Source organism: Hevea brasiliensis, chromosome 17 (assembly GCF_030052815.1).
Source record: "Hevea brasiliensis isolate MT/VB/25A 57/8 chromosome 17, ASM3005281v1, whole genome shotgun sequence".
NCBI lineage: Eukaryota > Viridiplantae > Streptophyta > Magnoliopsida > Malpighiales > Euphorbiaceae > Hevea > Hevea brasiliensis.
The window spans coordinates 19087533-19113469 of NC_079509.1; the positions used below are offsets into that span (position 1 = coordinate 19087533).

Below are 25937 nucleotides of genomic sequence, written 5' to 3' on the forward strand. Positions count from 1 at the left end.
AACTCATTATGCCACCTTAGACCGGAACAAAAGGTGTATTTCCACATACCTGGTGTGGAAGAATTTAGCTTTGATGGTGACAGGAGCGTGGCTCCATATAATTTGGTGTCAGCAATTAGTGCTAGAAAAATGTTGAGGCGTGGATGCCAAGGGTATTTGGCATTGGTGAGAGATACATCTGTAGAAGGTGTCGCATGGAAAACGTTCTGTTGTCGAGAATTCATGGATGTCTTCTCGAGGAGCTTCGGGGTTGCCACGGGAAGGGAAATAGAGTTTTGCATTAATGTTGTGCCGGGTACAAACCCCATATCGATGCCACCTTACAGGATGGCACCAGCAGAATTGAAAGAGCTGAAGGAACAACTACAGGAGCTTTTGGACAAGGGTTTTATACGTCCGAGCACTTCACCTTGGGGCGCTCCTGTTTTATTTGTGAGAAAGAAGGATGGGTCATTGAGGTTGTGTATCGACTACGCATACCGAACAAGGTCACCGTGAAGAACAAGTATCCACTTCCTCGGATCGATGATTTGTTTGATCACCCAAGGAGCTAGATTCTTTTCAAGATAGACTGCGGTCGAGCTACCATCGATTGAGAATCAGAATGAGGACGTGTCCAAAACGGCTTTCGTGACAAGATATGGTCATTATGAGTTCTTGGTGATGTCTTTTGGACTCACTAATGCACCAAAGACCTTCATGGACTTGATGAACAGGTGTTTAAGCCATTTTTGGACCGCTTTGTCATCGTATTCATAGATGACATTCGTATACTCTGACCGAGGAAGAACACGTGTGGCACTTAAGGATGGTGTTGCGACGTTGAGGAGCACCACTATATGCCAAATTTTCAAAATGTGAATTTTGGCTAGAAAGCATCTCATTCTTGGGACACGTGGTTTCTAGTGACGGCATTCAAGTGGATCCCAAGAAAATTGAAGTCAGAATCGATTGGCTTAGGCCTACAATACCACCGAGGTGCGAAGTTTTCGGGTTTAGCCGCTACTACAGGCGTATTGTACAAGATTTCTCCAGGATAGCGGCTCCCCTAACTAAGTTGACCAGGAAGAATGTTCCATTCATTTGGACAGATGACTGTGAGGTGAGTTTCCATAAGCTTAAGGAGTGTCTAACCACTGCCCCTGTGTTGACACTACCTGTGAGTGGTGAAGGATACACCGTGTATTGTGACGCCTCCAGAGTTGGCCTAGGGTGTGTTTTGATGCAGAGTGGGAAGGTAGTGGCTTATACTTCAAGGCAGCTGAAGAGGCATGAGCAGAACTACCCCACCCATGATTTGGAAATGGCGGCTGTAATCTTTGCACTTAAAATCTGGAGACACTACCTGTATGGTGAAGTGTGCGAGATATACACCGACCATAAGAGTTTGAAGTACATCTTCCAGCAGAGGGACTTGAACTTGAGACAGAGGAGATGGATGGAGCTTCTGAAAGACTATGATTGCACCATCCAGTACCACCCTGGAAAGGCCAATGTTGTGGCAGATGCCTTGAGCAGAAAATCTTCTGGCAGTTTGGCGCACATTTCAGTAGAGAAGAGACCACTGATTCAGGAGATACATGAGTTGATGGATCAAGGTTTAATCCTGGATCTTTCAGATGAGGGGGTATTGTTGGCTCACTTTTCAGTGAGGCCAGACTTGAGGGACAGAGTTAGAGTTTCCCAGCACAGAGACCAACAACTGATGAAGATCATAGAAAGAGTACAGCAAGGTGAAGGTGGTGAGTTTGGATTTGCCAATGATGGCGCCCTAGTGCAAGGTTCTAGGATATGTGTGCCCGATGTGGACAATCTCAGAAATGAAATCATGCGAGAGGCACACTATACACTGTACAGTGTCCACCCAGGTTCCACCAAGATGTACCATGATGTGAAAGATAGCTATTGGTGGAATGGCATGAAGAGAGATATTGCAGACTTTGTGTCCAAGTGCTTGACTTGTCAGAAGGTGAAGTTTGAACACCAGAGACCGTCAGGGAAGCTGCAAGAGCTCCCTATCCCAGAATGGAAGTGGGAAATAATCACTATGGATTTTGTGACTGGGTTGCCTCGTACCACGCGAGGATATGATTCGATATGGGTCATTGTAGACCGCTTGACCAAATCAGCTCACTTCTTACCTGTAAGGACTACATACTCTGTGGCACAGTATGCCCGGCTCTACATTCGAGAAATAGTCAGATTGCATGGCGTTCCTGCTTCCATAATATCCGGCACGGCTGCCACTTCTCGGTTTTGGAGAAAGTTGCAGGAGGCACTTGGCACACAGTTGAACTTCAGTACGGCTTTCCACCCTCAGACAGACGGACAGTCCGAAAGGACAATCCAAACACTGGAAGACATGCTTCGCATGAGTGTCTTGGATTTTGGAGGTCAATGGGATGAGCAGCTAGCTTTAGTGGAGTTTGCCTATAACAACAGTTATCACTCCAGCATAGGGATGGCACCCTATGAGGCACTATATGGAAGAAAGTGTAGGTCTCCTCTGTGTTGGACAGAAATGGGGGAAGCGAAGGTGCATGATGTAGACCTAGTGCGGTACACTTCAGAGGTAGTTCCTTTAATCAGGGAACGATCAAGACGACTTTCACAGATGTAAGAGTTATGCAGACCCCAGACGGAGGGATGTGGAGTTTGCAGTGGGCGACTATGTATTCCTGAAGGTATCTCCAATGAAGGGAGTCATGAGATTCGGAAAGAAGGGCAAGTTGGCACCTTGGTATATCGAACCTTTTGAGGTTACGGATAGAGTTGGAGCAGTTGCCTACCGGTTGGAGCTACCACCCAACCTTTCTCACGTTCATCCCGTGTTTCACATCTCCATGCTCAGGAAATACATTCCCGATCCTTCTCATGTCATCGGATGTGATAGAGATAAAGAGAACTTGACATTTGAGGAGCGACTGTAGCCATAGTGGACTACCAAGTGAGGCAGTGAGATCAAAACAGATCCCTATGGTTAAGGTTTTGTGGAGGAGTCAGTCGGTGGAAGAGTGCACCTGGGAGTCAGAACGAGACATGCGTAGCAAGTACCCTTATTTGTTCAATGTATAATCATGTGCTTTATTCTGCCTTGTGTAAAAATTCGAGGACGAATTTTCTGTAAGGGGGGGAGAATGTAACACCCCAAAATTTTATTATTTATGAGTATTTTTGGTATTTTAATTTTATTTGAATTTTAGAAATTTTTTTGAGATTTTTCGGATTTTAAAAATCGGGTTCGATTTTCCGAAAATATAAACTTTGATGATTTTTAAAAATTAATTTAAAGATCACGTGGCAAAACTAAAAATATATTTGGAGTCTATGTATTTTTCTGAGTTTTATGGAATTTTTTTGGAATTTTTGGACCTCATTTTCGGTCCCGAGGCAGAGTAAAAATTCAAAATTTTATATTTCGAATCGAACCGGCCGAATCGAACCGGACCGGATCGGACCGGTCGAATCGGACCGGCCTTTTTCCTTCTTCCCTTTTTCTTCCCCAGCGTCGTCCCTCTCCCTATTCTCTCGTTTCTCTCTCTCTACCCCCACCACGGCCACGCGGCCATTATTAATGTGGCCGTGCCTCGAAAATGGAAAACGCAGCGCCCCTGCGCGCGCGCGCCGCTCCAGCTTCCCCGGCCAAATCCGGCCGATCCGACCACCAATTGGACCGGGTCTTGTGTCCAAAATCATCTACTCGTGAGCTTTCCATAGACACCAAGAACGCCAAATCCATCGAGCGGATTGTCCGATTTTTGCTCGGGAAGATTTTAGCCCATTTCGACTTTTGGGCTGGATTTCTCGAAACCGTGAATCCACGAGAAAACCGAGGCCACCAGACGCTCCATTCGTCGAGAGCTTATAACGACATAAATTTCGAATTTTTCCGACACCGCTTTTGGTGGGTCCCACGGAACCGCGATATTTTTCGAGCATTTAATGAGCTTAGAAAATTCTGAAAAATTTATGTACTAACTCCCGTGTTATGGGCTTCGTGTAGGTATCCTCAATTCGCGGAAATTCGACAGTTGACCAGGTCTGCAAATTTCGGGCCAGACAGACCCGCTATCGGAAAAGTCCCCGAATTGAATCTAGGTTTTGGCTAGCCCCCCATTGTCAGACGTCCCGAGCGCGTTCCCGAAGTCGGAATCGGCAAAGGTAAACCCGAACCTTGTTTTTTCGTAATTTTCTAGTGCTTAAATAGGATTAAAAATCCATAAAATATTCGTGGTAGCTTAGAAAATTACGATTCTTTTTGCAATAGCTTAGTAATATTGCTAAGGACCGTGGGGCAAAGTTTTATAATTTTTAGAGCTTGTTTGGGCAGTTTTTGCAAAAATGATCAATAATAAGGACTAAATTGAAATTTTACATATTGTGATGGATGACTGATTTGATGGGCCCAGGAGGGGCTGTGTGATATGATTGAACTGTTGATATATGGATTGTGAATATAGAAGTGCGTTTTTAGCCCTTTTGCAGGTTGGGTAGGTCCTAGGTATAGGGGGGACTCTGCCGGATTTTCGGCACGACTTAGGACATAATTGGTCTTTTCTTTGTTTGTATTGAGTCAGATTGTATTAAATAAATGTAATATGATTGTCAGGTGAGCCGTAAATAAATGTAATATGATTGTCGAAGTGGCCGGATGCCTTTCTTCCTTCGCCTGTGCCCGGTACACGGTGATTGTCGTCAAGTCTATGAGTAAAATATTAATTTTAATTGTAATTTCGATATTATTATATGTTCAAGCATGCCCATGCATCACTTATATGCATATATTTATGTAGTTAAACTCTAGGCACGATTTTTGATGCATTGATAAATGTTAAAGTGCCATGTATGTTGTTGTGGTAATTTGGAGCAGTGTGCGTGCGTTGGCGTGCGTGTGATGTGGTGTGGACTATGGATAGGACGGGTAGACACGGCTTGAGTTCTTCGCTGGGACCCGGTCCTTCGGGGTAGACACGGCTTGAGTTCTTCTGGGACCCGATTTGGTATTTAAGTGGAAGTCCGAGTGAGTTCTTGTGGCACCAAAGTTGGATTTAAGAGAGCTGTATAGGGGATCAGCTCCCATATATTATGATTGATGTTACAGGGTGTGTGAGTGCTCCAAATTACCTTTTTGATGTTATAATGTGAAAATGATGTGGATGTTGCATTTCACTCTACAGGGTGCATTAGATTTAGATAGTTATAGAGATTATGGTTAAAATTGATATTTTACTCTCTGAGTCGAACGCTCACTCCTGTTCAATATTTTTCCAGGCCACAGGAGGATATTTTTGAGGTTAACCTGCTCCCTTTCCTCGCAGGTTGTTTATCAATGTTTGTGTAATTTTATTAACTCCTAGAATTTCCGTATGTGTTAGAAGTATTTATTTGATTATGGTCTGTAATATTATTATCATGTTGGACCTGTAAATGTATAATGATATGCATGTTTGATGGATTTGATGAGGGAGCTGAGCTCCCATTTATTATTATGTTGATGAGTATGTGGAGGGTGAGCTGAGCTCCCCAATTGACTATATATTGTGTTTACAGGTCGGGTGAGTCGAAAACTCCCCGTTGGTAAGTCCATTTTATGGCCGGACTCTGTCCGTTTGTTTTCTTGAAATTGGGCCCAAATGGGCCTTAGAGTTGGGTAAATGAATAGTTAAGGCTTACTACGAGCCTCGGGGGCTTTAGGCTGGCCCAGGTCCTAGTGCCGGTCCGGCCCATAGGTTGGGTCGTGACAGAAATTATTTTGATGATTTGATTCAGTTCTAGTTTTTTGTTAAAAACTGAATTGAAACAGTATCAAAATCGAATTAAATATTAAATTTATATACTTATTTTTTTATATTTTTTTGATGTATTATATATTTTTATATATAGTTATGAATTAAATATAATTTAATATTATATTTTATTTTTTTATATTTTTTATAATTGTAATTATAAAAACATTAAATTATCTTATAATTCTTAGGTATAAATGTACTATTATATTATATATATTAATTTTTAATTATATATATAATTAATAAATAGTTAGAATGTATATTATTTCATATACTTATATTATTATATAATATAATATATTTAATTATAAATTATATGTGTGCTTTATAGTTAGAGATTATATAATTTAAAAATAAGAAAAAGATATATTATATATTAATAATTTAATTTAAAATTTAAATACTAATTAAGTATGTCTTTTTAAAAAAAAAAAATTATACCAAATCGAAGAATCGTTGATCATATCAAATAAAAATTGATACAATAAAAATCGAATCAAAATTTTGGTTCATTTTTTATTTCTAGACAGATCCCAAATCAAATCAGAACTATACAGCCCTACTTCTATTAATTAAAAATAAAAACGTTTATCTTATTAATGTTATAAAGTGAGATATTTTAATGAGATTTTTGCTTTTTAAATTAAGTATTTTTATCATATGAAATATGTGTTTGAAATTCACATTTTAAATAAATAATTTATTTTTATAAAGTAAAACTTTAACGATGTTTTATTTAAATTTTTTATCATATAAACTCTGTGTTTAAATTCACATTTTAAATAAATAATTTATTTTTATAAAATAAATTATTTTAATCATATAAAATATACATGCTATTATACTTAATAATTTAATTTAATTTACTATTTCATATTATTTAAAAAAAAAAGGAAAAATAGCATATTCCATTTGGATCCTTATCCACCCATGGAAGTTGGTGGTAAGTAACCCATCTTTTATAATTTTTCATCACCATTTTATAATTTTAATGTTCTTGTCTTAATCGTAACAATGACGAACAATAAGAGATTAGTTGGAATATTTAATCTCTAATTAATCCCAAAGGCAATTTTGTTTTGTAGTTGGGATATTATTATTAATCCCTATCTTGTAATTAATTAATTAATTAATTAATCTTCCACAAACTTGTAATTAATTTTCTAAACATTTTACACTGGCCGCTTCACAGGTGAGGTCATGCTAGATTATAAATTTTAGTTCTGTCTCTCTCTCCATCACTGATCTGTTTAATTAATTATCAATAAGAGACTTTAGTAGCTACGGTTAATCAGCCCTTAATTAATTAATTGATGTTGGCATATGCGATCAAAGATTATGTGCATGCAGACCTAAGCTGGTTTGAGATTAGTAATCTAAACAGGTAAATGCTAATATTCGGATTTGTCCCTTTATCTTATTAAAATAATAAATTATCAAAAACAGAGATCTCACGTCAATGCCGAGTTATTGCTAATGATTTAATAATTGAAAGGAAAATTCAGAAAAGCTGCTTTCTGGGTAGAAAGTTAACCCAACAGGACCAGGACTAGCTCTAATTGGAAAGCCCAAGGTTACTATGATTTCTAATTTCTCATTTCAAGTCCACATAAAAGAAGATAAATGCTTCGCAGAAGCGTTTTTAAATTTCAATCTCATTGCCAATAATGAAAACCGACCTTAGCTCAGTTGGTAGAGCGGAGGACTGTAGTAGTATGCTGAGATCCTTAGGTCGCTGGTTCGAATCCGGCAGGTCGGATTATCTTTTTCTTTTCCAGGACAAGGTGTCAATAAAATTTCCTTTATTTTTGTTTTTATTTTTACTGCTGGATGTGCTCTTGGAAACTTACAATGATATGTCTTTCATCTTCAAAATTGGAAAAAAGAAAATCTGAAAATATTTGTTGCATGTGGCAAATTAAGGATGCCTTGTAAGCATTTGGCAAATGTAGCAGTTCACCGTTAATCAACAATTCCATTATATATATATATATATATATATATATACATATTGCAAGTGAGATTTCATTAAAGCACAAATTGGAAGCTTACACAAATAAGGCCATAGGCTTGATCACAACGGAATCTTCAACTTAAGAGCAGGTCCACTAAAGAAGTCCAGTACCCTATACAGTAAAACCCTATACATATTTCTAACTATAAAACAAATTTTATTCAGTGCATTCATTAGAAAAACGATGGATCAGAGAAGCCACTGGAAACCTTGAAGATGAGAAGCTTCCCAAATCCATGCAAGACTAAAACAACCAAACATAATCAAGAAGAAAATCCAAAGATTCAATAAATAAACCATCTCCTCCTAAGGGAAACAATGGGCTCTTAAAGCCGTTGACTTGGGAGAGAAGAAAGACATATAAGGCATGTCATCTCACTCTTCACTAGCCATGGAGCACCGGCAACAGCATCGAAATACCAGCTCTTAATCCTTGAGTTGTCTCCCTTTGGCTCTGCTGCCATAGTTGAGTCTGCATCTAACCTCATCAAACCCATACAAAACCAAAGACCCAGAACTAAAACCAAATCCCTCTCAATAAAGTTCTGGATTTACAGCATCAAGAATAAAACCTAAAACATATATCTACATCCATCCCAAAGGGTGGAGAGGGAAACGAACCCACACTTTAAACAGGAGAAACGGATTCCCTCTACTTAGAAGGACAAGAGAGCTAACAAAAAATGAAACTTCAACTTGCCCAAAGAAGACTTTGGACTGTGTCTGAGAGAGAATTCTCTCTCTAAACTAGTTAGTGAGAGACTTATTCTAACTTTTTACTCCAATTATGGAATGCTTATTTCATAATTTTGATAATTCACACCCTTTAATGTTAGTAGTTAGAGTCATCTCATCAAGACTTCGTTAGTCAATTGTACATTCATAAAATCTCCCAAAAAGATGCACCAAGTACCTCCTAATTAAGTTGATAACCTATACAACGGTAACACTAACAACTACTCGTTGTTGTTATTATTATTATTATTATTATTATTATTATTTAGTGATACATAAAATAACTTAATTATTGTTGTTTAAATAATATCTCAACTCATTTAATTATATATTTGGATTAATAATGCACATAAAATATATTTTTATTAATAATATATATATACATATAAATTTAATAATTTTATAAATTATTCAAATTTATTTATTTAAAATAAAATATATAATATTGTTAAAAATATATTTTATATTTAATTAATTATTTATATAAATGAGTTTAAGTGTCCAATATGTAAAATTTAAACTTGCTCCGAATCCAATATGGGAGTTATTTTCTAAACTCGAACGTGTCTTAAATATTACTATATAATACCTAAACTCACTTTAATAAGGTTTATGGCCTATTTGACATTGTTATTAGAGCTAATATTAAGAAAAATATATTTTTAAATATACTAATTAGAGGTATTGAAAAATAATTTAAAATTAAATTTAATAAGAGGACACTAAGATCTTGTTTGTTTGTGAAAAATATTTTATATATAAGAAATATTTTATATGAAAAATATTTTTTTTAAAAATATTTTCTGTTGTTTGGTTGTAATATTAAATTAATAATATGTATTTATATCATGTATCTATAAATAATTAAAAATTTTAATAAAATTTTTAAAATTTAGAAAATAAAAAATGACTTCCTCTTTTAAAAGAGAAAATTATTTTTCATAAAAATAACTTAGTTTTCTCTTTGATTAGGAAAATATTTTCCATTTACTTTATTTTTCTGAGTGTCACAATCGCTTAAAAATGTGAAAAATATTTTCCATGAAATAAACATTACCTAAAAAACAAAACAGTTCTTTGTCAATAATATTTAAAATATTCTTTTTTTAAAAATAATTTTTGTCCTTCTTTATCTTTCAATCTTAATGCTAAACAGACGCATAGTCAAATGAAATGATCGAGCAAAGATAGTCAATTCATTACCATCCATGAATGCCATTCTCAACTTAGTTCTGATTTCCAAGCAAGTGGTGTGGAGAAGTTAAGCTGACTTCTGCAAGAACTTTAATACCCATGCAATGCCTTCTTTATTTATGTTTGGATGCATCTAATGTAATCTTCACCTTATATTAAAATGATTTTTTTAACTATTAAATTAAATATTTATATCAATATTTATATAAAATTAATTAAATTATATATAATAAATATATAAATTTAAATATAATAATCATTAACTTCATTCTCATATAAATTTCAACTTTTTTATAGCCACACTCATTTTATTTATATCTGAAGATATTTTATATATATATATTGGAGAACAAAACAAAAGAATTAGGTGAACAAACTTCCAATCACTTTTTTTTATGCCTTAATTTTATTTTTTCATTCATAATTATAAAATTTACAATTTATTTTGATTTGATAATTAACTGGAATTTTTAATTATTAAAAAAATTATTCAACATTGAATTGTTCCAATAAAGTTAAAGGCAGACTAGCAATAGCATAAAAAGGATGGCCAAGGCAGCCTACAGGTACAGGACCATATGGCAATTGGCAGCTCAGAGAGATTAATAACCTCATGTGCATAGCCACACACTATTTATTAAAAATATACACACCATTGCCTCACCCTAGCTATGTGATATGGTAATCTCCACTATTTCTATCCATAAGTGCACTAATGGGACAATCTCACATCATCTAACCCTAGGCAAAAATTAAAAAGGGACCATCTAGAGGTTCCCAATTTGCCATGGCCTTATAGTCACCGACAAATTGTTTATTTTGGATTAATCATTAGAAAGAGAAAGAGCATATCACATTTTAATTTTTTTTCCTCTTTATGAGTTTATTAATTTAAACTTATCCCTTAATTATAGTGTTTTGTTTAAAATTTTGTTGTTTGTTACTTCCTCTCATTTTAAATGATATTTAAAAAAAATATATATCTTATTTTATTTTTTTAAAAAAATTAAAAAAAAATTAATTATTTTTTTTCCATTTTTACTCTTATCTATTTTTATCTCCAATACATTTATCTCTATTTTTAGCACATTTCTTTATACTAATTAAATATAAGGGTATTTTAATTGATTACTAATATTTTTTTTAATAAAAATAATATTATTTAATCATTTCTTTAATTCTTGTGAAAAATTTTAAAAAATACTTGAAATGGGACGGAAGGTGTATTCTGTTAGCCATTAATTACCTCTCGCTTAACTAGTTTGATTTAATTTAATAGTTAAAAATATATCACTCACTTGACATGTGTCAAGTTGATATCCTATCCTAGGTTAGATGCCTTTGATATTCAAATCCTTTGAAGTAGCACAATCCTTTTCATAATTTAGCAATCATTTCAAGGATTGATTGGCATTGGGACCATGAAATAGCCAAGCACTGAATTCCAATTTCAAAAGTTGTACAAAATTTTGGTGAGGCTGGTTTGGGACCATATACACTTAGCTCTCAGACAATTTAATTTATAACATCCAATCAAACACTGGAGACATTGATGATCAACCAACCAAGCTGACCTCAAAGGTCTCACTACTTCCAAATTATCATCATTTTCCACCATAAACCATTCACTAATGAAACATAATAAGAATAATATATAATTAATAGCAATGAAAAAAACATTATCTACTGTGGATGGGTTGCTTAACATACCCAACAAGATATTTTAAATTTTAGTAGGTTCTTGATGGTTGGGTTTATATAACATAGTAATCTAGTTAACTATTAAATCCAATAAGTCATTAAAAAAAAAAGCCATTAATCTAAGATAGCTAGCTAGGTCGGCATATTTCTAGAGTATTTGCAGTCCTACAAGTCTACCATGTACAATAACTAATAATAATGGGACACTGATAATTTAAAACTTAACTAATTTTCTTGGGTTTATTTAACTTTGATCCCATTTGAAGTTGAATGTTCATATCACATTTATTCATTGTCAAATTAAATTAATTTATAAATTGAGAATAATTATAGCTAAAATTTAAAAATCAATTTAAAGGATTTTAAATTTTGTCCACCTAATTGATTAAAAAAAAATAAAAATCATAGTCAATACATTTTATCATGTGTAACAAAATGTACTCTAAAATTTTGAGTTTTGTATACAATTGTTCACACGCTTAAAATTAAGTTGGATGTATAATCCAAAATTATAATATTTGAATATAATTGTCAATTAGCGAAAATATTTGAAGTTTATATTGATTGGTCTTAAAAATTTAAATTAAAAAAAAAAAAAAACTATGGTCAAGCGCATGGGACATGCAGCTGTACACAAAGGCAGCACGTAAAGCAGTAAGTGAAAATGGAACTGTGTGCTGGTGAATTGTGATACGACATATCGTTTTCTTTAGTTATCACACCCATCTTTCTCTTAATATAAACTGCGCTATCTACAGCTACGACTTAATTAAATCCCTAAAAACACAGGAGAAACGGACAAAGCATATGATTTAGTTCAACAGTGTTAAAGTCGTTGATCTCAATTGGAGTTTCCATAAATATCTATATTTAGCCAGACCTGCGTCTGCATGTGCTGCACTTGGAGATGCATGGGAGTAAGAATTTTTTTCTTTTAAATTATTGTGCTTCGATTAAACCTTGAAATCATAATGCATGGGAGGTTTATTTTTATTTTTATCGGTGAATTTCAAATATGAATAAAGGTAAATTATTTTTTTTCAATTTACTGTATTCACTCCATAAAATAACAGTAAATATTAATAAACATGGATAAAATTAACAATTAATTAAAGATTTAAGTCTCTGATTACTACAAAAAAAGGATTTTTTTTTTCTACAATTTTTACCCAAAAAAAGGAATTTTAACAATAGGTAATTTTATTTGATGTTAAAAAAATAAAAATTTAAATAAGGTTATATAAATATAGAATATAGAATAATTTATATATAAAATCTGATATTATTGATTTTAATTAGAGATATCATAGTTTTAGAGATGACTCTAATACTACACACCTAAAATTCATGCATTTTAAATTTAATTATTTAAAAAAATTTTAAAATTAAAATTAAAATTTCTATAAAACAAATTTAAAAGCCCATTTGAATGGATTAACCATTCTTTTCGAATTGTTTTTTTTTTTTTCTGTTATATGCAAATTTATCTCTGCAGCATTATGAGAGAAGCAAAATATGAACTGAATAAAATAAAAAATCATTATCGAACTCGAAAATTCCTAACTCTAAGATTATTTTAGTATTATTGAGTTACAGCGTATTGGTATTAACACTTTATTTATTTTATAAAAAGAAGGATTCGAATTTAAATAAAATTATCAAATTTAAGAATAAAATGTCTGTGAATACTTTCATGATTGAATTTCTTATAGTTTTAGATATAATTATAATATCATTTATTTAAAATTAGTAATTTATGTGATGGATATAAAATAACATAAAATAAGCATATTATAAAAATAATTAATACTTACTTTTGCATTTATAAGATAAAAGCAAAGGAGAAGATATATTCTCTAAAAAAACGAAGGTAGAAAAATTGAAGATGTATATGTATATATATTAAACAACTAATTAACATATAAAGTAAACAGAAATCACAACTAATTCCATTAATTATTATTTATGATCAGCAACGAGGATTATAATTAATTGGTAAAGCCTTCTTGGAGAGCATGCAGAAGGTTTTAATTTCTCTTCACTATGATCAATTTTCCTCTCCACCCATTCTATTTATGGATGTATAATACAAAATATTGCAAATAAAGTAGAAATTCACAATATTTCCTTTTTTTTTAATGGTTTTTTCTTCCCTTTGGGTGCACAAACTAAGACCCTGCAACTCAACAGCTAATAGGAAGTGTCATGCAACCAATACAAACACATTGCTCCCCTGAAATTAAGAAACCAAACCCACAAGAAATTCAAAGATAGAAGCTACCATCATCATCACCATCTTGATCACCCAATGGTGGGCTTGGACAGTTCCTGTTGAGAAGCTCTTCTATCATTTGCAGTGCAATTCTTTCTTCTTCATCCATTTCCGTTCTCAACTCCGGACCCGGTAGCGTCCCAGATGACTCTGCCAATGGCAATGTACCATCAGAAACTTGGTTGTCTCTCTTCCCAAGCTGCACGGTCATGACCCAGTTGGAATCAGAGCGCTGTCCAGCGCGCTTTTGCCACACCCCAATGTGGGAGTTCTCAGTATCAAGCCTCAAACACGTCATGGACGGAGATGGTGCTTTGCCGCACTTTCGAAGCTTGGCGTGCAGGATTGCAGATAGACCATTGGGTGGAGCAGCAGCATTAGTACTAGTTGGGGAATGTTCAGAGGATTTTGGGTCTCCGTTTGGGGTTTGAGATATTGGAAAATTTGTTTTAGCGTTGCGGCCACTCATCAAGATTGCAGCTTGATCATAAGCTCGAGCTGCCTCTTCTGCCGTTTCAAATGTGCCTAGCCAGATTCTCCTTTTCCTGCACATGTATTTATATATCATTTCACAATAACATCGACTAGAAAAAGGAGAGGGAGAGAGAGAGCAAAAGAAAGAAGAAGCATTTGTTTATAATGAGACAATTTAGATAACATCTTGTAGTTCGTAGAGCTTACAGTAAAGGGTGTCGAATTTCAGATACCCAAGAACCCCAATGACGCTGCCTGACTCCTCTGAACTTCTTTGATTGCACCATGTTGGTGGGAGAGAGAGAAAGAAAGAATGATTTAGCTGGGACTGAGGAAAGTACAGAAATGCAGAGAGAAGAGTGAAGTACATAAAGAGATTCAGAGAAGAAGATATAGAGAGGGGAGGAGGAATGGAAGGGTAAAGCTAATTCAATCGTACATAATTGTCGGCGAAATAAACGGTTTGTACTAGGCAAGCTCTCATACCTATGAACCTTTCTTATGCCCTTTCACATTAAACCTTTACCTACCCAATTAGTGGCTAGCTGGGCATTCCCTGGCTACTGTATTTTCTACCTTTGATGAATTCCATGCATAAAAATCCATCCGAGGATAAAAGGTAAAGACATTGAAACCGATGGGACTTGTCTTCACTTCAATCATCTCTCTCTCCCCCTCTTAGTAAGTTGTATGTAACGTGCTTGACGAAAGGCCTTACCCAGAGGTAGTTAAAAATTCATTAAGACCTAGTTGACACTTTGATCCAGCGTTGGACCACCTTTGACTGTGATATCTCACTTTACCTTTTCCATTCTAGTCTTGCATTACATTGACTGCCACTTGGCTCTGCTTCTTGTTGGTATATACATACTTATACATCATAGGAGGAATATGCCTTCCTATTCTCTATGTGTGGTCATTTATATATTTATCATTTTTAGTTTTTGTTCGTTTCCAGAAAAACATTTTCCTAAAAATTATATTTTACATTTTTAGCATTTAAAGTGCTAAGAAAAATAATTTAATAAAAAATATTTTACAAATTTAAAAGAAAAATTAAACTATTTTTAAGAAAAATGAATTTCTCTTTTATTAAAGTTTGAAAACACTAATGATACATATACATATTATTACTTTTACATTACAATAAAATAATTAAAATATATTTTCATGAAAATTATTTTTTTAGAAAATAATTTAACAAACGAAGCCAATTAGTATATATAATATTTTAAGATAAACTATAATTTAGTCTTTAAGATTTGCTTAAATTATGACTTAGTCCATATAGTTTTAAAACTAAATAATTTAATCCTGACATTTTAATAAACTTATAAATTAACACTTACTATTAGAATTTCAATTAAGTTACCATTAATTCTAGCAAAAATAACCAAAATACTTTTAACTCTATTTTTACTATGACAACAATTTAGCCCCTAATGTTTTATTTTATAGACAATTTAGTCTTTGATGCTTTATTTAATAGACAATTTTGTACCTAAGATTTGATTAAACCTATAACTTAATCCCTATACTTTTAATACTAAAAAAAAAATTTAGTCTATGATATTTTAATAAACCTATAAGTTAGTACCTGTCGTTAGAATTACCATTAAATTTGACGAAAATTATTTTTTTTTCTATAAAATAAAACCTCAGGAATTAAATTGTTTTCAAATTGAATATATAATTGAAGATATTGCAGTCATATTTTTCTAGAATTAATTGTGATTTAAAGAAAATTCTAACGAAAGGGACTAACTTATAGACTTATTAAAGTGTTAAGGTCTAAATTATAGGTTTAAGCAAATCTCCGAGACTAAATAATAGTTTACTCTATATTTTAAATATACTATATATAATTATTTAAATATAAAATTTAAATTAATTGACTATTTTATTAATAAAATAAAATCTTAGAGATTTAATTGTTTCAAATTGAAAGCATAATTAAAGGAATTTAATTGAAAATAAAATTAAAGGAATTTAATATATCCACCACATGTTTCAAATGATGTATTGGTGTAGCTATATACTCCTTCTGCCCACATTTTTATGTATTTTTAAAAAAATTATTTTGTCTATAATTATTTATCTTTTTGAGAAAATTAAGGAGTAGTAATTAATTTATTTTTTAATTTTACCTTTATTTCTACTAAATATAATAACTATTTATACAATTATTTGAAACACATCTTATCACATTGCTCTCTTGATTTAGTGAGATAAAAGGTAATTTGATCAAATTAATCAATATTTTATTATAATCTAAGTGATTTAATTATTTTTTTAATTACATTTTAAAAATCTTAAACGATAGATAAAAATTGAACAAGGAATGTTTTATCTATCAATTTATTGGACATTGAGACATTTGCAAGTGTTAATTAAAAGAATAGAAATTCGATTTTATATTTTGTAATAAACTACTTGTATTTATAGATAATAAATCAATTCACATGCTGAAAAGAAAAACAATTTCCCAACTTTTCATAATTATTTAATTAAAAATTCTTATTTATATTTTTATCTATAATTTAATATATATAATCAATTAATAAAGATTAATATAATATAATTTTAAATAAAATATATTATCTTCTTAATATAAGATTAATTATTATAATAATATATCAATTAAGATTATAAGAACATCTCCTTTTAATTTTGGTGCAATTAATGAAGGCAACAACCATCATTGAATATGTCTTTAATTGTTATTTTAAACAGAATTGACATATTACCAATCAAGAATTGACAAATATTAACTGCATTTTTGCCCAAAAAAAATATAATTAATTTGATCACCATAACTTTTTTACCCTTCATTTTATAGAATTAAATTTAAATTTTTTACTCTTTAAATTCTTTACTAAAAAAACTAACAGATATAAGTATAATTATAAGCTATTGGGTTGAAGGTAATGATTGAAATTTTGATTATTTCTTTTCTAAAATATTAACATGAAAAAAAAAATATTAGAACAAGAATTGATTAATTCTATCTAACTAGCAGTTTTCTTTTTTAATGGAATAAAATGAAAACTTAAATTTGAAATATTATAATTTTGGAAACGATTTCAATACTATTGAACTAATCTGATCGATCGTAACCAACAAATTTTTAATTCTCTCATGAAAACATAAGCAATTAATAATATTCATTATTGTGCTTTTTTTGTTGATGGAAAAATTATAAAATTAAGAGCTAGCAGATGGTGATAGAGGAACATGCTTGGGCAGTAGTCACCATCAAATGCAAAGCCAAAATATACATTGAGAAGATATATTAGGACCAATGAAACACTTATTTAAGCTTCAATTTGCTCTTTTTGTCTCCAAATCACATTACATTTTATGATACATGGTCATTGCCCTGGCCATATGAGGTCTTATAACCTTTGAGACTAGAATTTTAATATTTGTAATTATTTTTTTTATTTATTAAATTTTAATTAAAATTTAAATTCGAAAATTTGACAATTTTAAAAATTAAATTAAATATTTTATTTTTCAGAATGCCCACATTCGCTTTCTTGTTAATTTCATAAACTGTCTTTGCGTACCTAACAGTATGTGTGTTATATCTTAATACTGAATCATTTAATTATTAATGTGACAGTTGAATCTAATTGATGTAATCAGTTTTGAGACTATTAAGGCTTCTGTTATAATCTTATAATCATCGTCAGGAAGATTTGTACTCTGAGCATGTGGGTTGCTACTGTCTTGGGGCCTAGGAGATAATGCTGCCACCCTCTGTCATCTTCTAACATTGCTTCAGCCAACGGCATCATCCGCATGTGTTCTCTACCGCAAATCAAACACTCTAATTTAAATTAAAAAAATATATATATTATTTCCAGACAAAAAATATTTTTAAAAAAAATACATACTTTTTAATTTTATAAGAAAAAGTTAAAGAATTTTATTTAATAGTAGATTTTCATATTATTAAAAAATTCATATAAATTACAGTATGATATCTATAAATGCAGTTTCAGCATTTATCGGTAAAGAGTAAATTCTTTATCTTTCTGAGAAGTAGATCATTGTGATGACATTGATATTTTTGTGATAGACGTAGATGATAGTTAAAATAGCCGAGTTTTTTTAAGTGTCAACGACAATAGTGAAACTAAGGTAAAGTTTAATCACAAGCTATAAAAATTACCCAAAGAAAAAGCATATATACAACTTATGGCCATATATAACTACATATTGCCCCACATTTCTGATCATATATACCTATGTATGATGGTATAAATTTAATTTGATTGCTTCTGAACAGTATAGGTTTGTACTTTTCAGCAGGCAAGATGTCTGCAAAAAATTAAATAAAGCCACTTCTATCTGTATTGCTGTAGTTGTAAATAGCAGGCAGGCATGCACATAATATTTAAAATTGCCATGCAAAATGCTTTCAACTTTTGATTTTAACACGCTCAGTGGAGTAAAATTAATTTAATGCATAAATAAAAAAGGAAATGTAACCCAACTCAAAATCAAAATGTTCCCAAAAGAAGGAAAAATTCCAAATGTAAATCACCAGAATTCCTAAGAATTGAGAATGGAGGATTGGTTCAGTGGTTGCGTGGCTGATGGGTGAACCACGTAGCCATTGTTGCTGGATGAAAATGCATTTAATAACATCACAGCTGTGAGTGCAAACTCACATGGATGTGTGATGGGGACTCTTATACAAAAGCAAATTGCCATCAAAGAAAAGAGGTTCCAATTTAATTTACACCTACTTATGTAAAACCCATGACCCCCTTACCATTAAACAGTGACCTGTCACTATTCATTCATCTCCGTCTTATGGCATTTCTCTCTCTCTCTCTCTCTCTCTCTATATATATATATATATATACTTTTTATGAGTTTATAAAGAATAATTAGCATTGAATTATTAGCTCAGTGCAGTAATATGTATGTCAAATTAAAGTTATGTAACAATAAAATATTTAAATTTTAGTTTGTAATATAAAATTCTTAATTTTTAATTTAAATTATAAAATTCTCATAACATTCAATAGCTAGTTTTTAGGTTATTTTTACTGACGTGACACTTGTTATATTAAAAGTTATATTTTATATCTATTAATTTGATACTTATTAAAAAAAATTTTAATTTTGTTTTCTATTTATCCTATAGCTTTGACGATTCAAATTGCAAAAATCTATAGTTCAATAACCTAGAACTTATTTGATAGAAAATTAAAAATTAATACCAAATCAACAACCAGATTAAATAAGAAACTGTAAATATGGACAATAAATAAATAATAAAATTCAAATGATAACAATATAAAATAAAGAGAAAAAAGGATTAGAGTAGCTGTAAATTTGTGGATTGAAGCACCACTACCCTTTAAGAGGAAACGGCTTGTCTGTATCGAGTAATCAATCAACTACGTCCCTCTCGTAAGATACTTCAATCCGTTGGAACTCTTGTGTACAGCTAAGAGTTCCCCGAACCTATTATTCTCAATGCTCAGAATTTATTGATCGATATATCCAAAAATATCAGACAGAAAAATTATTTCCTTCGGTAGAGTAAAAAAAAAAAAAACTTGAAGATGTAATAAATAAATAAATATAGAACGAATATATGATAATCAATTCGTGATAGATGGAAGAAAATAAGATTAAATGTTAGATGGAATTTAGTGGAGAGTACGTTAAGATAATGGGTGGTTCATGAACAGAAAAAATATGTATTTTTCAACGACTAAAAAATCCATAGTTTTAATCCACTAATCAGAGATATTATATCACTAATCCTTAAAAGTAGCAAGCAAGTAACGTTAAAAAATAACAAATAAAATTAGTTCCCAAAAAATAGGGAACAAACTTTACTGGGTCAAAAAGATTTTTTTTAAATTATATATATATATATATATTAAATTTTAAATAAAAAATTCAACATTATTTACCCAAAACAATTAATCCATTAAAATATAATTTTTCAATTTGATAAATACTACATCAGTACAAATAACTTAGATATCAACTACTAAAAATCACAAATGAGATTTTTATATTACTTAAATTAAATATCAATGATTTTATACTTATAAATTAAGATACCATCTATATAATACACCCGATAATTAATAAAACCCAATTTTTCTTCTCCAACTTGACACAGGAACACTTGTCCCATAAATGATTATATGAGACAGAAACAAGATTATAATGAAGGAGACTCAAGTTAATTGCCATTACTAAAATATGATAATGAGGCTTATATTAATTTCAATTTTTAGATCGTGTATTTTCTTGATATAATATTATTTAATTGAACAAATTCAAATACATACAAATGAATGCAATATATATTAGAATGAAATTAGAATTTAATTGAACAAATACTGAAAAATACACAACTTGAAATTGAAAGGAGTTCTTGAAGATAAAAAAAGATTGGGAATTGAAAAATATCAGAATAATTACAAAGATAAATTGGCTGATGTCAATTTGAATTATTGTTGGTGTCCCTCTTAGCACCTTCTTGAATTTGTATTGGATCCATGCACATTCATGACAGTTGCCTCACAGTTTCTGGTTCTGTTCCATAACTTCCTACTCTCTTACTTCTAACTCAAGTAACTAATAATTAATTTATATCATTTAATTTAATTAATACCATTTAATTTAATTAATAAAATAAAATTAATGACAAAATTAATTAAATTAATTTTAGCTTAAAATTAATTAAAATTTAATTTATAGGACAAACAAATATTTAATTTTTGTGATAAAAATATAATTAAATTTTAAATATTTTTATAAGTTTTAGATTGAGTATGAGAATTACATAAATGTAAATCTTTAGATTGAATATTTTTTTTTTGATATAATAATTTTAAATATTGTTATTATGTAAATTATAAAAAAGAGAGATGATATTAAAATAATAAATAAAATTTCATTTATAAATTTAAAATTTAAAATGAAAATAATAACTTAAGTTTGTAATATTTAGTGGCCACATGTCTATAAAAATATCGGTGCTAATTATTAAATTAAATATTTATTTTAAAATATATATAAATTAATTAAAGTGTATAATAAATATTTAAATATAAAATTTAACGATTGTTCAATTTATTTTTATTGAGCTTATAATATTATTATATTCATTGTTTCTTAATGGGCTTGGGACTTGTCTCCCACAAAAATTTGTAATGCAGGGTTGGGCCTAAGGTTTTGATTAGCACTTATAATTTTCATGGAAGTGAAGGAAAAGACAAATGGGCCGCTCCCAAAAGCCTAGAACAAAAGCGGTACCGTGGAATCTCTGGTACAGCTACCGTTCAACGGTGATTAACTACCACTCCTCCTCACAAGAGAAACACCGATTTCCCAATCGAGTTAAGCCCGAGTCATGGCCCTCCTACAGATTCTCTTCACTCTTGTCATTTTTCCCAAACCTCTCCTATGGAACAACCACGCACACCGACAAAACGGACTCACACTATTCAACTCCACTGACTCAGTCTCACCTCCGTCACCATGCTTAAAGGCAAGTTCAAGCTCCCTGACAAAGCTCGCCGTGTCTTCCCCGATCGGCTTGGAAGCTTGGTCGCGGGTCTTGATGATAAGGTAGATGAAAATGGCGTGTACGACCCGGTTGTTGAGTCCGGAGAGGAGCTCGAGTTTATTCAGCCCAATGGGGCCACATTGGGTAAGGAGAGTGACTACAAAATCCACTATGAATACGGCGATGATGGTATTTTTGGCCTTAATGGGAAAATGATGGATAAAGAGGATGCCAAGGCCCGGAAAAGATCCGACAAAGATGGACCGGGTCAGGCTTCGGTGATGGAGGTTTTCGCCGCCGACGAGAAAAGGTCTGATCTTGAACATGAGGTAAGGCATTGAAACTCTTTTATCTTATTCTTTAATGCGGTTAATTTAATGGGCTTTTCTTAAGGCTTGAGCCAATTGTTTTGTGCTTTTATCATCATCATTATTTATTTTTTGTTTCTGGTCAGCTTTCTAAGAAGGAAATAAATTTAGAGAAGTTAAGGAGAACTGCTAGTACTGATCTCCCTGAGGGAGGAGGTTTACGCGCAGCAACTTGGAAGGTAGAATTTTATTGCTTAGCCATTTATTTTGCTTTATATAATTCTTTACATCTGCTGTTTATTTTGGTAAATTGAGAAATTTTAAGATTTAATGCAGCAATTGACCAGTGGATTTTCCTTTGAGTTTATATTATAATGAATGCTTCGTATGGTGGCGATAATTGGGAAAATCTCCATAACCATGAATATTGTGTATTTTGTATTAATGTTTTAATTTGATAAATTAAAAAAACCAACAGAAAGCGTCATGACGTAGCAGAATTTATTTTGGTAATGTTGTGATTGGGTAATCTTCAAGGACTGTAGAGGAACCTTGAGTCTGATCATCAATTCACAGACAACAATGTGTCAATGTTAAGTGTGGGGCTTGGGATCTCCAATATCCATCTGATTTCTTCTCCCACATTTAGCAAGATCAGATTGATTATAGAATTTCAATTATTCAATATCAAGAGGCTTAGGGTTAAAGGATGAATACGTCACCTGCTCACATATGCTTAAACAATAATTGTCAACTCTGGATTGCTCAAGTTGGGTGCCAGATTTCTACTCTTACACTGAGCACTTGAAGAGTTAACGACCTTTGTTAACCTAAGTGACCGCTCCCTGCCAGGTGATTGCATTCTCATGCATAAGGTCTTCCATGTTTATTTCGGACATAAGCTTAGACAAAGTCTATGCCTCATAGTCAAATCATTCAACTTGGGAATTCCAATCTTTCTACTTTGGATAATCGTATATTGTAATTTCAACAATATTCTTGGCCTGTGCTGACCTTTTGGATGTTTGGACGAAAGGAAATATCCATGCATACATGGCTGTTGGTCACTAATAAAAGGAGATTGCAAGAAACAAAGACAAGGATGAGTGTTATATCAATCTGTGTCAGGTGGTTTATGATTGGTATACAGGCAATGGAAAGCATATCATCTTTTGAATAGTTTGAAGATCCTTTTGTACAGAACATTTATGTTACAAATAGCTAGTGGAATACAAAGTTTATTGTCAGTATAGTTATAGCTTCCTTTCTTGTCTTATTGTATTTGGTGCTTATATATATATATATATATATATATATATATATATATATATATATATATATATATTTTATCTAATATAGCTCGAGGAACAATATATGATGCACATGATATGTTGGCAAGGTTACAACCTAATTGCCTTTGCAGCATGAATAAAGAGCTGCAAGCATCTTTATGTTGTCACAACAACTTGGCATACTGCTGATGCTGTTTGTATGAGAATATATTATTGCAACAACTGAATTGCTTATAAGGAAAAAAAAAAATTAAATTACTGGATTGTTATAAAATATAGGGTCGTATATGTACTTGTCACAACCAATACTAAATTCAGTTTAAATCTTTAAATACTTGCTGTTATGAGTGAATCCTGAATGTTCTGCATTTTTTTAACTGCCGACAGCTTCTCTTAGGTTATTTGCCTCCTACTCGTGACTTGTGGGAAAAGGAGCTGACTGAGAACAGACAAAAATATGCCAAGCTAAAAGAGGAGCTTCTATCAAGTCCCGTAAGTTGCTGATTGCTATGCACTTCTATCAGTTGGTGGTTTTTGGTTGGTGCTTTGACCATTTCCATGCACTAACTAAAATCTTGAATCTAGACAGTCAGAACTCAATAGGGTAAATGATGATTCATTGAATTCTGATGAGCTGAATGCTGAAGGTGATGTTGCTGGACCACTTAAGCGACATGGGGTTTCTCATGAAGATCACCCCTTGAGTGTTGGTAAGAGTAGTGCTTGGCATCAGTACTTTCAGGTAAAACTCTTTTCCATTCTAAGGAGTCTGGAGCTCATTGTGCTTTAGCTGGAGCCGCTGCTCATCATGATGAATGCTTTGTTTATAGCATACAGAGATTGCAGATCAGATTGAGCGTGATTTGCAGCGTACACACCCCAACATTAAATTCTTTTCAGGGGACTCGTCATTCAGTCGGAAAAACAGGGTATACTTGTGCTCCCATTATTTTTCTCCTCTATTTTATTTCTATCAGCTGGTAACGATTATTTGCTCAAGCTGAAAGGCATACCAGAAGTTCTTAGTTTCTTTTGTGGCAGCTTCTCTATCTCCTTGTTTTTTAAGCCGCCAGATGAAATTCAAAATTCTATGCCAAATTGCAGTAGTAGTAACAACAAGGATACAAGATTGGGTTCTCCTAGACTAAATTTATGAGGTATTTTCAACTGCAGGATGCTATGAGGAATATTCTTCTCCTTTTTGCAAAACTAAATCCTGCTATTCGTTATGTTCAAGGCATGAATGAAGTCTTGGCACCAATATTCTATGTATTTAGTACTGACACTGACCAGCAGAATGCTGTAAGACATACATCCTTTTAGTTCTTATCTGCATTAGATGTCTAAACACTCTAAACTTGCATTGTTCAAAAAAAAACAAATAAAACTACTATATTATGGATTTTCCTTAGCAGAGAAAAACAATATTTATTCCCTTGTTAAATCATGCAGGCAAATGCAGAAGCAGATAGTTTTTCCTGTTTTGTTCGACTGCTGAGTGATTCAATGGATCACTTTTGTACACAGTTGGATAATAGTCCAGTTGGTATCCTATCCACCCTTTCCCGATTGACAGACTTACTGAAAGAAAATGATGAGGAATTGTGGCGGCATCTTGAGTTCACAACCAAGGTAAATTAAAGTGAATGCAATTACAACACGCAAGTTATACCAAATATTGCTTTCAGAATTTCTGTATTTTTGAGTAATTTATACTAGATAGTAGGTATTTTATTTTTGCTAAAATTTTCTACAGTTGAAAATTCATCATATTGATCTATGTTTGCATTGCTCTAATTTTAATCATGATCTGAAAGCTTATACTGTCACCTAATGACCAGGTTAAGCCGCAATTCTATGCGTTCAGGTGGATCACATTACTACTTACTCAAGAATTCAACTTCCAGTCCATCTTAAGAATTTGGGATTCACTTCTGAGTAATCCTTCTGGCGTTCAGGTCTCTCTCTCTCTTACACATACACACAATCATTGACTGGACTAGAAGTATCTGACACTGTTGCTCATTCTAAAGTTATCTTGAGGTGATCCAGATGAATTATAATTAAGTGGAAACAAATTTTTTCTTTTATTTTTTTTTGCAGGATATGCTTTTACGGATCTGTTGTGCAATGTTGCTATGTGCGAAAAGCAGGCTGTTAAGTGGGGATTTTGCTGCTAACTTGAGGCTTTTGCAGCACTACCCTGATATCAACATAGAGCACCTTCTTCAGTTAGCTCGGGATCTGAGTTCTGATACTTTATCCTGTTCCTTATCGCTGTAAATTAGCCGCATTGTATGTCATTTGTATGCAAATTGTGTGTGTGTGTGTGTGTGTGTCTCTCTCTCTCTCTCTCTCTCTCTCTCTCTCTTAACAAGCTTTGTAATGATCATGACAAAAAAGATTTTGAGGAATTGCTCCTGAGTTTCTGACGTAAAGCAATTTTCTTTAACTTTTTATCATTTATTTTTATGCTGGCCAAAGATGGAAGAATGATGGATCCATTGTTGTCATGTTCCTAATCCTTGCCTGCATGGTGTTCACCACACGAGAGAATTTTGGGAAAAAGAAAACAAGCAAGTTTGATTTGTCTGAGCCATGAACGT

At 32.2% G+C, this 25937-nt stretch overlaps 2 protein-coding genes and 1 non-coding gene across 5 annotated transcripts; 2 read left to right on the forward strand and 1 right to left on the reverse strand.

The window, feature by feature from the left end:
• The first annotated feature begins 7463 nt into the window (after positions 1 to 7463).
• TRNAY-GUA (transfer RNA tyrosine (anticodon GUA)) lies at positions 7464 to 7548 on the forward strand. The gene is given in 2 exon segments: positions 7464 to 7500; positions 7513 to 7548. It is a non-coding gene; the product is annotated as a tRNA-Tyr (tRNA).
• A 5822-nt stretch (positions 7549 to 13370) lies between these two features.
• On the reverse strand, positions 13371 to 14823 carry LOC110654815 (ethylene-responsive transcription factor WIN1). Its single transcript, XM_021810930.2, has 2 exons — positions 14387 to 14823; positions 13371 to 14250 (listed from the first exon to the last, which is right to left on the reverse strand). The coding sequence occupies exons 1-2, from the start codon at positions 14464 to 14466 to the stop codon at positions 13698 to 13700; spliced, it is 633 nt and encodes a 210-aa protein (XP_021666622.2). The 5' UTR covers positions 14467 to 14823; the 3' UTR covers positions 13371 to 13697.
• Positions 14824 to 21516: 6693 nt separating this feature from the next.
• On the forward strand, positions 21517 to 25835 carry LOC110654816 (uncharacterized). 3 transcript variants are annotated; one of them, XM_021810933.2, is made up of 9 exons: positions 21519 to 22060; positions 22186 to 22278; positions 23719 to 23823; positions 23921 to 24073; positions 24162 to 24260; positions 24505 to 24633; positions 24784 to 24963; positions 25199 to 25289; positions 25435 to 25601. In XM_021810933.2, exons 1-8 carry the CDS (start codon positions 21704 to 21706, stop codon positions 25271 to 25273), a joined length of 1191 nt encoding a protein of 396 aa, XP_021666625.2. In that variant the 5' UTR covers positions 21519 to 21703; the 3' UTR covers positions 25274 to 25289; positions 25435 to 25601. The 3 variants fall into 3 exon arrangements, with proteins under 3 accessions (XP_021666624.2, XP_021666625.2, XP_021666623.2); XM_021810931.2 differs by having other exon boundaries at positions 21521 to 22060; positions 25173 to 25289; positions 25435 to 25835; XM_021810932.2 differs by lacking the exon at positions 24505 to 24633 and having other exon boundaries at positions 21517 to 22060; positions 25173 to 25289; positions 25435 to 25835.
• The last annotated feature ends 102 nt before the right edge of the window (positions 25836 to 25937 follow it).

Coding starts and splice junctions, on each gene's coding strand:
- LOC110654815 (XM_021810930.2), bottom strand. CDS start 14,466: ATGGTGCAATCAAAGAAGTTCAGAGGAGTCAGGCAGCGTCATTGGGGT. Junction 14,251..14,386: donor GAAATTCGACACCCTTTACT/GTAAGCTCTACG, acceptor ATACATGTGCAG/GAAAAGGAGAATCTGGCTAG.
- LOC110654816 (XM_021810931.2), top strand. CDS start 21,704: ATGCTTAAAGGCAAGTTCAAGCTCCCTGACAAAGCTCGCCGTGTCTTC. Junction 24,074..24,161: donor CTTGGCATCAGTACTTTCAG/GTAAAACTCTTT, acceptor CTTTGTTTATAG/CATACAGAGATTGCAGATCA. Junction 24,964..25,172: donor ATCTTGAGTTCACAACCAAG/GTAAATTAAAGT, acceptor CCTAATGACCAG/GTTAAGCCGCAATTCTATGC.